Raw genomic sequence first — 13,045 nt, forward strand, 5'->3', positions numbered from 1 at the left:
GCCGTCCGTGATGTGTGCGGGGATGAGGGCAGCTCTCCCACCACGACAGGGAAAACGGGAGAGGGGAGGACGGGGAGGGTGCCGGAGATCAGGAGCTGCAAGGCCTCGCCCTGGGGGGGAGGCTCCGGTGGGGCTGGGCCGCCGGCGCCTGTCTCTGGCAGGGCGGCTCGGGCGGGCCGCGGGGAAGCCCGGGGATGGCCAGCTTCGGGCCGGGCGGGCGGCAAGCCCAGCGTCTTCACCAGCACCGCCGCCTTCCTGCCCTGGCCGCAGGCGCCGCGCCGCCACGGCGGGCCCTGAGGTCGGCGCGGGACCCGGGCGGCGGCGCCGAGGCCACGACAACCACCGCCGCGCTGCTGCCAGCAGGGTTTCGCTGTGCCGCACGCACGGCTTTTGGTTGGTTTGTGGAACAGCACCCCCCCCGCTTCTCTCCCCCGCTCTGCTTTCGCGCTGGCGGGTTGCACCGCCCTCCGACCCGCGGTGTGGGCCCGCGGTGTGGGCCCGCGGCCCGCCCCGCGCCGCGCCTCCGCTCCCTCCGCCGCCGACATGGCGGCGCCAACGGCCGCCCGGCCCCGCAGCCGCTCCGCCGTGCCGCCAGGGGGCGGGCGGGGCGGCGCGGGGGCGGCGCTCTCGCGAGAGCGGCCGTTGGTCTCCGGGCAGCTGCGGCGGCGCAGGGCTGAGGGGAGACCGCCACGCCGGGCGCCGGTAAGCGCGGCCTCGCCGGGGACCGCCGGGCGCTGCGGTCGCGGGCCGGGGGGTGACAGGGCCGGGGGGTGACGACAGGGCCGGGGTGCCCCGCGGGCCGGGCTGGCGGCGGTCGCGCGCGGTGGGGGGGGACACGCGTTACCTTGGGGCGGGGGAAGGTGGTGTGTCGTTAATGCCCGTGAGGGTTTTCTCTCGGCAGCCCCGGCGTCGCCGCCTGCTTCAGGCTGATTTGAGAGAAATGCGCGTCCTGGTTATTGAGGAGGTGGTGGCTGCACCCCCGCGTGTCGTGGCGCTGCGAGGCCGGGTCTCCGCGCAGGAAGCGCGGGCGGGCGCGCAAAGCCGGCGGAGCGGTGCTGGGCCTGGCGTGCCGGGTAATGCCGGGGCTGGGCAGAGCCGCTGTGCCGTGGGAGGTGAGGTGTCCTGCGGTCCGGGCGGGCCCGGCATTCCTCTTTGGATGCGACCCAGGAGTAATCTGCTTAAAGTCCTTCAGGCGGCCCGGCTTGGGTCGTGCATGACCGGGCAGGTCAGTCAGGAAATTACAGTTCTGTCGAGGAGGGCTAGTGCTGATGGAATACAAAGGCACAGGGTTTTTTTTACTGATTTTGCTTTCTTTTTATGCCCGTGGGGAGTTAAGCTGCTAGCACTCCTAAAGTCATCTTGCTTCTTAATTGAAAAATCAAAATCTTCTGTCAACAGCTGCGCTTTTCAAAGGTTGCATAAGCAGTAACAATCTGGTTAGAAACAATCAGGAGGTGTCGAGCACCGTGTTTACTGAAAGTTTGGAAAACATCTGGTAAGGGGTAGGTGGTTTGAGCCAGACCTTTCAGGGATTTTGTTACTCATTCTTTCAGCATTAAACTCGGTATTTCTGGTTAGGATTAAAGGCAACAGTTGACAGAGGAACAAAATTGTCTTCCGCTTGGGTTTTGGGTAAGGTATGCAGTCACGGGAGAGGAAAAAAGCTGACAGTCATTTAAAAAATACCGTTCCTAACTCTGCACGTGCATAACGTTGTATTGATGGATATACAAAGAGTGTGGCAGTGCTGTCTTTGGGATCGTATGCTTCAAGCAGAGCAAGGGATTTGTCAGTTGTTTTCGAAAGGGTTTTAAATGCAAAAGTTTGAAAGATGGTTGTGTTGTAATGTAAAATCTGTGTTAAGGTAACAGTGTGTCTTTTCTACTCTGGGATATATCTACTTTGGTATTGTATGTAGGTACGGCGTAGTGATTTCAGGCCTTCATGTTCAGATATTTTGTGATTTTACTTATGTGCCTGCTGTGCACTTAAAAAATATATTAATGATCGATGGAATAAAACGATGATCAGCCTTCTTGTCTCAGCTGCTCTGGTGACTTGCGACTCTTCGGAACCCAGCTCTTGTGAGGACGCCTCAGCACCTATGTGCTTTGCACAGTGGTCACGCTCTTCTGGGCTAAAATAGGCTGAAAAGGTAGTTGCGTGTGTTCATGTTTGTGGTACAGATCTAGTATGGTGCAGGTAGATAAAACCTACTTGAATTTTAGAAAATGTGTTACCTGAAACTTTTTTTAGTATTATTCCTGCAGGTGTTAATTTCACTTTCTCTCTTACTCAGAACTGTTGAAGGTAATTTTTTCTGCATGTGGCTTGTGACTTAGGAAATACGGTGGTACACACTTGTTTTGCAGTAAAATATTCCCCCCCCAACCGAGGTTCCACACAGAGATTGGCTCATGATGTTGATGCTGTACTGTATAAAATGCTTGTTACGTTTGGATGTAAATGGAAATTTCTGAGATTCGTCTCGTGTACTTACAGTACTTCACTCCCTGACCACAACTCCCACGTACCTAATTTGGGATAGTTACTTGAGAGGAACTACTGTTTTTTGGAGGGGTAAAATGGAAATGAAGAGGGATTTCAGTTCAGACCAGTTCAGCTGGTGTAAAACCACATGAAGTCAGGTCGGAGAGACCTTTGGAACAGCCTTGTCCTGCCAACTGAAAAAAATCGTTCCACATTTATAAATAGAGTCTGGTGGACGCGAGGTTTTGTTCCCCAGCAAAGGCTCGGCACGGCCATCTTTTTGAGGTTGTTCAACACCCGTTTCGAATGGGAAACAACGATCCTCTCCAGCGGCAGCGGGGTTGGTTGTGCTGAAAGTGAAAAGCTGGTAAAACCAGTTTTCTGCTGGCCTGTTAGCAGGCTGCGTAGGCGAGGAAGGCTGTCCCCTCCTCCCCTGCTCCCCAGCCACGTGATACTTAATTAAAATCGTAAGAAAATGGTTTTTGTCCAGCAGTTTCTGATCTACAAATAAAAGCAAAGGAAGACAAATGTGGGAGGTGACACCTCGGGGTGGAGGCAGGCAGCCTGTTTGAAGACTGGAGCTTGTACAGGGCATTAGGAGTAATACAGTGACCAGAAGTTTTGGCTGCAAGGTCTTTGCAATGACAACCCTCCGGTGAGGCCTGTGGGTGTTACAGAAACATCCAAAAATCCGCCTGTAAAAACTGGTAGTTATTTTGCCATTAGGAACGATAATATTATCTTCCTCCCTCATTTGGGCAGTTCTTTTGGTTTCATAGCTACAACATGTTTTCTGATTACATGCAGACATGTACGTGTGCTTTCCTCATCCGCGTGTGGAACTGTGGGAGCAAGAGCGGAGATGATAAAAGCTGTGTGTGTCAGTGTCATTTCAGTCCCCGCGGGAGTTAACTGCACCCGGGCGGTTTATCAGAAGGATTTCGGGAACTCCGCAGGTGCAGTGCTGGGCTGGGGAGCCTCTCGGTGCCGGGGTTTGCGTGCGGCCAGGGGTGGAAGGCTTCATCTGGCTGCTGCGCAGGCTCGCGGCCCTTCAGCCCTGGTTGCTGCAGAAGAAACCCGTGCTGAATGCCTTAGCGCTCGGCGTGCGTTGCTGCATTTGTTACACGAAACAGGCACGTTGCCACACTTCTGAAGTTGCAAGAAATAGTGGTTTTGTTGCAAAAGGTTCTGGTTTTGCGGTTTAAACGGCCAGTGGGACGCGAGGAGGCATTTGGTATTTTAGTTGAGAGGTCGGGGGAGGGGAGGGGACCACGGCCGGGGCTCCTCGCCGGGCAGGGGTGAAGTGGATGTGCCTCGGCCGGATCCCCGCCCTGCAGAGAGGCTTGAGGCCAGCGCCCGCGGCCGGGCTTGCTGCGAGGCGGGCCCCGCCGGGCGCCCCCGGCCCGGCCCTACCGCGCACCCGGGGCGGTTCCGGCGCCTCCCCCGGCCGCTGCCGAGGTGCGGGCGCGGCGGGAGCTCCGGCCGCGGGGCGGGGCGCGGGCTGGCCGCCCCGATAAGGCGCGGGCGGCGGGCAGGGCTGCGGGGCGCGCCTTCCTTCCCCGTCGCCGGCCGCGCTGCAGGGAGCCGGGGCGGGCGGCCCCCGCGCACACCGGCTGCGGCTGCCCGCCGGCTGCCCCCGCCTTGGTCTGGTCGGATCGCGTCCGCATCAGCGAGCGAGTATTTGGAGCGGAATTTGCAGCGGGACTGAAAAGAGTTGCATGTGACTATTTAAAAGCATTTTGGAGTCCGTGCTTCTGCGGAATAGAAGGTTGAAAATGGAAACAGCTTCATAAGCAGGGCACTGCTGAATTGCTTGCTTCGCCCGGAAAGTAAGTGCAAGTTCAGCTGATGGGGGCTGGGGTGCATCCCGTGACGCAATATACTCATGGAAACAGTTCGATGACATGGAAATTGCCAAAAATGGTGATTCTCTATTGCAACCATGTATCCTGTTGCAGAAGTAATTGTATTTTGTTACTGTTGAGCCTGAGTGTATGATCTCGGGTATTTCAGAGCATTGGTCCTGAAAATGTTTTCAGCTCCCGGAGCTATTTGGTGATAATTGGGAAGCAAGGACATAGGTGGTTACCCCCACTTGTTTTTGTTAGAGGCTTGTGGAAATTGAAAAGAAGGATGGATTGACGCTCATCCTCAACTGTAATGTTAGTTTTATTGGCTAATTTTTGACAAAGCATAAGAACAGCCATTCTACAAGAGCTGGCTGGCCGGCCAGAGGAAAGCAGCATTCATTCTTTGTACATTTTGGAGAGACACTCTTGCAATCAAATAAAAACCTGGAAAAGCAACAAATGAAAATATCTTCAGAGATCATTAGAGGAGCATGTGTAAGTTTCTTAAATTTGACTGCGCCAATATGAAGTTGCTAATGCAAAGTGTGAAAAAGTAGCATTTCTTCAGGCATTCAGCCCAATTCCCTAGTGGCATAAATTCAGAAAACACATAAATGGCAATGCAGCATACTTTGGACTTGGCATTTGTAGATGTGCAGCTTAACATAATTTCCGCAAAACTCTTTTAAGTACCTTATGTACTGTGTGAGCAAATACGGCAATTACATTTAGCCTTTCAGACTTTGACTTGGTTGTTATGTAAGGGTATGATGAATGAAATAATGAAGAACAATATGAATTTTTTTGTTTACTTTTGAGTATCTGACAGCTTTTAAAATATCTAAAGCCCTTGTTTTCTTGGCTGGGTGTATCTCTGCCTTTGCGTTAATACTTTTAGATTACATCTGAGAGTTAGGGCTCACACTTACGTTTTCCTGTAGGTTGTACATGAGAGAGTTGAGAAGCAAGATAAAATCTGAGGGGTGTTGTGAAGAGAAAGCTTACCTTTTATTGAACATCACTAGCAAGGTGAAGATCATGAAAGCTTACAGAATTGAACCTGTGGATGAATTAGAGTATGCAAATACAAGGACAAAACTGGCGTTCGTAGCACAGAATGGAGAATGATGTATTTTGGATTTCTGCACCCTGTCTAATTTGGTGTAGAATTAATATAAGCTTAAAAAAATAAATTCAGGTTCACTTCTCTTGTAGTTGTGCTCTGCGCTTCCTAGAAGATGAGATGTTATGGCGAAGATGGGATTGAGTTGCAGGGGCTTGGTGTGGCTGCTGTGCCTGCACCGTGTCTCATGGCTGGGGCACCTGGGAGATGGGAAGCCGTGGTGTGGAGGGAACCAAGGGAGGTGCAGCCTCTGCCCCTGCCTCACAGCGAACCTTGCTTTTTCTGTCAGCTTCCACTTGCAGACCACTCCTAGCCCTCTGAAATACACAACTTGTATGTATCTGGTGGGTCTTGGCTGTAGAAGGATTTTTGGGTTGCAGTTTATATGGTCATGGGGCTTGGAAATTGCAGACTAAATAGCTGCTCAGTAACACAAGCTCCGTGGTCATCTTGTCATATTCAAAATACTCTTTTCAGTTCCCTCCAGAGGAGTGGTAAAATCTGTGAAATATTTAGATTGGCATATGCGTACGCTTTAATTAATTCTGCTGGGAATTTCCATAGCTGTCATTGCTGAAGACTTGTTTTAAATAGAATGTTTACTATGAATCTTTAGCTAGTGCTTCAGGAATCCCATGAAACTAACAGGAGAATTGAAACTCTTTGGTAACAAAACACCCACCATTTAGAAAAAAATGCTTATATTGATGCTTCCCATTTTTACTAAAAATCCATATTTAGCTTTTTTCCCTTACTTGCAGAATCCTTACCAGTGTAACTTCTGTAGAAATTTTGTATCTGAGCCCCTTTTACTTGTGGATATGCTGAAGTAACCACAGCTGTGACCACGACAAAAATAATGGGCAGCTGCTGTAAGTTTTGGCCTTTGCAGCTTAGTAGAGAGTGATCTGTGTATCAACACTTGGTTTTTCTGTTGATCAAACTGTATGAGAATTTTCTCATTTATGGGAGCCAGTTCATTTGTCTGCAGCTGAAAAACGGGTGACTGAAACAGTTCCTGTCCCTTGCCAGGCCGTTCTCCCCCAGCTCTGGCAGAGCTGCTGAACCTTGCCTGAATCAGCCCTCAGCTGCTGGAGTTTGCTGGCTAGACATAAAAGCCAGAGGAAGGTGAAGGGCAGGGGAGGATTACTTAAGCTCGTGCGATTGAAGCTGTTGTCAAATATCTGTTGGTTTTCCTGCCATTGTGCAAATTCCGTGAGCTGAGGCATTTGAGAGACCATTGTTGCTCCTGGAGAGAGCTTTATCTATGTTTAGAAAACTTGCATTGGTGGAGGGTCTTAGGGTGGTTTTTTTTTCACCTTTATAGTGAAGTAGAGCAGATAGTTCTTCATATGATGCCTTTCCTCTTCCGTTAAAGAGGAATAGAAACTGTTAAATTTTTTTTCACTGTGTTTTAGGAACACTTCAAGAATGAGTCCACCACAAGATAGAAGTAGAAATTCCTGCAGCAGTGAGCCTCTGGCAAAGTGCCTTCAAGCGAAGAAGGACTTGGAAACAGCTATATCTGGAATCGTCAAAGCTGAACAACAAATTAAAGAGAACTGGCGGGAGGTAATTTTAAATTCTTTTTTAAAAATGTTTTAATAACTAACGTGATTTTAATGACAGTTTTTATTATTCCAGAGTACTTTCTATTATGATGATGGTCTGAAATTTTCCTAGAGGCTTGCAGGCATCTCGCTGTGTAATTTGGTCATGCTTTCGATAAAGGTATTCCTGTATTACTAGCTTAGGCACACAGAATTTACTAAAGCTGTTGGTTGAAACATCACAATAGAGAGATATTGCAAATAACATTGTTCTTTGATACTTCTTTAAAGGTAGCCTTGGCACTTTTACTAACTTGAGTCATGTGGTGCTGTGGGTGACTGTGGCTAATTTTTGAGAAATAAATTTCTCCAAAAATACCACTGTGACAAACATTATTTTGTAATCAGTGCAGCATATGTTTGTTCATACTCTTTGACAGATGTTCTAGAAATAGTACATGTTACCTTACAGGTAAAAGCCAAGATTCACAGCCACATAAGCCGCCACCTGGAATGCCTGCGCAGTCGTGAAGTTTGGCTGTTTGAGCAGGTAGATCTCATTCAGCAGCTGAAAGAGGAGACATTGCAGCAGCAGGCGCAGCAGCTCTATTGGGTAAGATTTGGTTGTAAATTGTTGCACTGGCATTTTTAAGTAAATTTTGTCCTTGCAAGTATTTTCTCAACTTTAATCTTAGAAGCCAAAACAATAACATGTGTTTTGTCTTCCATGCAGTATTTGGGACAATTCAATTGCCTTATTCATCAGCTGGAACGCTCCTATAGTAACGAACTAGCAAACCAGATTTCAGTTTGCCTGGAGAGGTAAATATATTTTATAATGCAAGTTAACACAATTGGTATTTATTTTGACTTATGAATTTAATCTGATTTTTGATTCAATAGAACTAATAATAGATCTAACTCACCGTTTCCACATTTTTAATGGTTCCTTTTAAGCAGTCTGAGATATGATTCTTCTCATCTTTTTTATCTTAGATTGCAAAAACAGGACTAGAACAAGCAGTGGACTAGAACAATCTGCACTCATTTGTGCAGATTATTTCAAATATTAGTTATTGATGGCAATTGAAGTAAGAAGGAGAAACTTGTGTTTTGCTGGCTATTTATTCTGCTCTTGGTTTGTGGATAGGCCTCTCTTTATTTTTATGCAAGTATTAAAAGTCTTTCTATTATCTAATTAGCACCAAGTCAGTTTGGAAGCCTTTTTATGAAATAGTGGATTGATTCCCAAAACATGACAGATGAAGAAGATTGCCATTTTTTTTTCTTTCTGTAACGATCGTCTTGCTCTTTCAGACTGGGAAGTCTTACTCTTAAACCAGAGGAGTCTTCCATCCTGAATTTTGAGGCTGACACATCTTACCTTCGCCAGGCTATTACCTCATTTGGTTCAATTAAAACGATGGTAAGCACTAAGACTTTCCTGGGTTGGAATATTTGAAAAAAAATCTTTTTTTGAGGCAGTAATGTGATATATTCCAAGCGATACTTCTGCTTTTAGTTGTAGCTCAAATGGATCTTGTGTACAAGTCATATAGTTTATAATATATACACAGAGGTTTATTAGCTATTGCATATAGTTCTGATTTTGACTGAGCTTAGATCTGGTTACGTACATGTTATTTTAATATATTTTGGCCGAGACTGAGGGAATGATGATTATATTCTTACTCTATTCCAGCAACTGAAAATTAATGTTATGGTTTTCTTTCAATATTAATAGTTATACATTGTAGATGGCTTTCTGTGATAAAAATATTTTGGGATTCTTGTGTAAGCAGCGTATCTCCTATATTACTGGAGCTTAATTCTCTTAAAGGAAGTGGACTGAAGGTAGTATTTTTATAGTAAATCTTTCTCCATTCTGTTTTTAAATGTTGAGAAAATTGTTAGCCACAAAGAACTGACCAGCTGTAACTGCACTTTACTTCTGCTTTCTTGTAGAAATTCATCCTAGAAACTGGACAAAATTGAGATTCAAATTAACTTTTACTTTTCTTTCCTTACAGCAAACCTCAGAGAGAGAGAATACTTCTCCCTGGTTCCCAGGGCAAAATTGTGCCCTGATGAACTGTGAGCAGGTAAGATTAAGACTTTTTATCTGTGAATGTTTGATTGTATTAAAGGGAAAAGGAGAACTCGAGCACAATAAGTTAGCTTGCTTGAGGAATGGCTTCTGTTTGTTTGTTAAGACGTTTGAGTAGCCAGTAACAGTCGCTGTGGTGAACATTAGTGATCGGATATTCTAGCTGCTCCAGGAACAGACGTGCAAGAAGATAGTATGAAAGTGAATTTGGAGTGTGACTGTCAGTCAGAATTTTTTAATTGAATATTCCTTGATGTTGTCAAGTCAGGACTTGGAACTATCCGATTCCTTTTAATGCAGAAATTCATGGGAAATCTTACGTTGGGCTCTGCACAGAAACAGCATCCGTGAAGGAGGGTAGCAAATTAGTAATGGGAATTGTGGTTATGGCTGGGCTACACGTATCAGAACTGTGTGTTGTAGAAGTTGTTGCTTCCCTTTCTCGTCATTTGCTCTCTGAAGAATCTGGGATCACAAAACAATCTGTCAGTGCAGATTGGCTTAAAGTCATACAGGCGATTGAAGATTTACTTTTTTCTTAATTAGAAGGGACTGGTTTTTCTTCTGGTTCAGAAATAACCGATGCATGTTTTGATTACCATAGATTACCCCAGCAATTAGACTTTCTCATAACCAAAACCATTCTTTCTCAGCAGAAGACATTGTGTGGGACAGTGAGTGCCTCACTTGCCGACTGGTTACTTGGAAGCAGACCTGTGGGTGTTTGCCAGGCTCCGTATGTTCCCAGCACCAATCTTGAGGAGTGGGTCACACAAAAATGTGTGTCGGAGCCCAGCCAGGTAAGCCTTTTATGCACTAACCTAGTTTTTAATAAAGAGGAAAACACAGTGTCTGATTGCAGGCGGAATATGGTGGGAATTAAATCGTCCGTAATTCTCTTCACTCTGCCTTGTGTTCAACTAATACTTTTGCACTTATTATCAGAATGCTACAAGCTGTAACTGTGCAAACAGTTGCTGAACATTGTCTTTTAGTGTTAATAGTTGCATTTCAATGTGTCTTTACTAGGATTTAAATTCTTCCAAAGTCTGTTATTTTGAGCAAGCCTGGGGAAATCTGAGAGATTTGGAAAACTGGCTCCTGCAGAATCAACAGCATGACGTTGCTGGGAAGACGGACTCCCCTGGCCGCAAGGACTCTACCTCTACTTTCAACTTGTCCTTTTCTGCTGTTCAAAAGGTGGAGGAATTGGAATCCCTTGGACAAGAAGAGATGGACCTTTCTGACTGGCTGCTTACTCCTGACACAGAAAATGGAAGTAGTGCTTCAGATGAGAAATGGAAGTATGAATTTAAACCTTTTAGGGAAGAATTTAATTTGAATGATTGGCTCCTCAAAGCTGAAACGTGTACCAGTTGTCGTGGCAGCCAGATCAAAAGTGTGGAAATTGAGAACCTGGGAAATCTGAAATGCCTGAATGAGCATCTTGACGGAAAGAAATCACCCACTACATCTGCTGTAAATGCTTGGCTTCTTCAGCATCCCCAGGCCCCATTTAAGGTGGAAGATGTGTGCAAAGCTAATGAGCTGTGTGCCAGCTTTTCAGAGTGTGTGTGTGATGAAAACTGTGGAAAAGAGGCTCTGTGTAAATGGCTTCTGAAGAAAGAAGGGAAGGATAAAAATGGAGTTCCAGTCAGCCAGAAAGATGTACCAAATCCTGAGCATGAGAAGACAAAGTCTGCTGCCAATACCTGGCTTAATCCCGCACAGCAGCTCACAGGGGAACCCGTTAGTGCAGAGAAAGCAGATTATTCAGCAGAGATCGCAGAACCCTTGAAAGTACTGCTCGAAAGGCCTCTGACAAGCTGGCTAGCCAAGTCTGAGCACAAAGCAGAAAGTGCAGAAGAAAAGGCGAGTAGGGAAAAAGCAGATAATAGTTTCAAGAGTCCTTTCCTAGACCTCTTGGCTCCATTCCACCTCCCCTTGAATGTAAAGAGTTGGGTGTTGACTTCAAACAACCTAGAAAATGCTAACCCACCTCCAGCGGAAGATAAATGGCTTCTACGCAAGAAAGCACAAGTGAGCATGTTCATAACTTTTTGTTACTGCTGTGTCTTAAGGCAATGGGCCGGGTTTATTGTTTTACTGAATTTAATGCCTGCCTTCTCTTCCAAATTCATAGCTCTTCTGGATAATACTGACTGACAATTTTTAGGTTTCTTAGCTCTTTTAATATTTTCAGTGATTATTACTTAGTCACTTAAGTAGATGAGGCCAGCGTTTAACACAAAACAAGTTAATTTGGAAGTATAGATAGTCTTACTAAATGAAGAAAGTATTCATCTCCAAGACTCAGAAGTCAGTTTTATTTTCTTTGTAAACACTTGACAGAATTTGAAGATGCATCAGAATGTATTTATGTTCAGAGATCAGTAATTAAGGTGACTTTTCTTTCAGGACTTTGGCCTTCCTACAGTTTGTGACCTTTTTGCCTGTATGAAACTCAATGGAGATAAAGAAAAATGGCTGTATCGGACTCCTTTACAGGTAGGAGGCACAGAATGTATTATAACAGCTGAGCCTAAACATAACTCGGGGGTACAGAATACAGGCAATGGCAGCTAACTGACGTCTTCAGAGTTCTCTATATGTAATGTTTAACAGCATTGTGATTTTCTCCCCATAGACTTTTTTAACAGCTTGGACCATTCTATTTTTTTGTTATTCCTCCTCTTTTGATCACAAGCCAGGGAGGGAATTACTTATGTTCTTGAGTAAATCACTCTTCAACTGATTGACACTTGGTAAAATATTCGTAACTTCTATTGTAACTAGAATGTGCAATTAATGTCTAAATTTCCAGGCAGCTTCTTTCTTATCTCAGCAGTGTATTTACAGCTGACGTCATGTTTCTTCTCTCTGCCAAGATAACTCTTTATAATTGTTTTTGAAATTAATGAAAAAAGTCCTTCTTAGCAGGCGTACTTCAAACCCTGAAAGACAAGATACTCAGTTCTGTGAAGTATTTTAGTATGATTTCTTTTTTTCCCCCAGGGTGTCTTATACTTTTTTTTCCCCAAAAGTGTTGCTTTCTGTTTATCAAAGAGAATGATCCAATTTTAAATTTGTTTAGATGTGAAGAACTGGAAGCCGTGAAATCGTCCCCTTCCTGCTGATCAATCGCACATCACGCTGAGTGACTGCAGCCAGCTGAATTCTTGTGTTTGTGTTTAGCCATCTGCTTTTTCTTCTACAATTATAACAAAAAGAAAGATTACTCATATAACAGAGTTATGGTGCAGAAGATGCCTTTTTGTTATGATTAATTCTAAAATGTAAACCCACTGGGCATAGGCAATCTGATATTATAGAGGTGTTAGTAAATTTGTATCTGTTATGGGACTACGTGAATCTTCTTTAATGGGTTGTCACTTGAAGTGTGTTGAAGCCAGTGCAAGTATAAAGCAAAATCTCCCTGGTGCTGTGACATGTCCACCTTTGGCAGTGACTTTAGAAGTGCTACTGTTCCTTTCAGCTGCTACAACTTTGTCATGAGTTGGGTTCCAGCTTACTGGGATTGCCAGAAAACTTAGGCTGTATTTGGAAGCAATTTCTTTTATTGAGCAGTTGCTAACTTTAAAGATTCCACTTGCGTCTTGTATTGGTGCGTCTCCCGGCTGAGTATGTGTAGTCCGGACTTCAAAAAAGACATGAATTTATGGGACCTGACATGCGACAGGAGACTTGGTAACTTAGTTTTGAATTAAAACTTTTCCTGCAAATTTTTGAGCCACTCAGAGAACAGGGTAGGGTGTTAATTTTTATACATCAGTAGATCAGACCCTACTGTGTCCCCAGCATTTAGTAACTATATGAATTTCACTGAAAAAGCTGCAAGATGAAATGTGTAAGTTTCTGCTAGTTTTAGATAATTTGTAATGAACTTTCATTGACTAAACCACTG

At 45.2% G+C, this 13,045-nt stretch overlaps 1 protein-coding gene across 6 annotated transcripts; it reads left to right on the forward strand.

Annotated features, from left to right (window-relative positions):
* The first annotated feature begins 604 nt into the window (after positions 1-604).
* NCOA4 (nuclear receptor coactivator 4) lies at positions 605-12,337 on the forward strand. 6 transcript variants are annotated; one of them, XM_075154325.1, is made up of 10 exons: positions 605-702; positions 6,882-7,035; positions 7,486-7,626; positions 7,747-7,835; positions 8,331-8,439; positions 9,044-9,115; positions 9,774-9,920; positions 10,150-11,160; positions 11,539-11,628; positions 12,215-12,337. In XM_075154325.1, the coding sequence occupies exons 2-10, from the start codon at positions 6,895-6,897 to the stop codon at positions 12,218-12,220; spliced, it is 1,806 nt and encodes a 601-aa protein (XP_075010426.1). In that variant the 5' UTR covers positions 605-702; positions 6,882-6,894; the 3' UTR covers positions 12,221-12,337. The 6 variants fall into 6 exon arrangements, with proteins under 6 accessions (XP_075010426.1, XP_075010427.1, XP_075010432.1 ...); XM_075154326.1 differs by having other exon boundaries at positions 9,777-9,920; XM_075154331.1 differs by lacking the exon at positions 605-702 and adding an exon at positions 4,037-4,319 and having other exon boundaries at positions 9,777-9,920.
* The last annotated feature ends 708 nt before the right edge of the window (positions 12,338-13,045 follow it).

The sequence above is a fragment of the Calonectris borealis genome, chromosome 7 (assembly GCF_964195595.1).
Source record: "Calonectris borealis chromosome 7, bCalBor7.hap1.2, whole genome shotgun sequence".
NCBI classification, from domain to species: domain Eukaryota; kingdom Metazoa; phylum Chordata; class Aves; order Procellariiformes; family Procellariidae; genus Calonectris; species Calonectris borealis.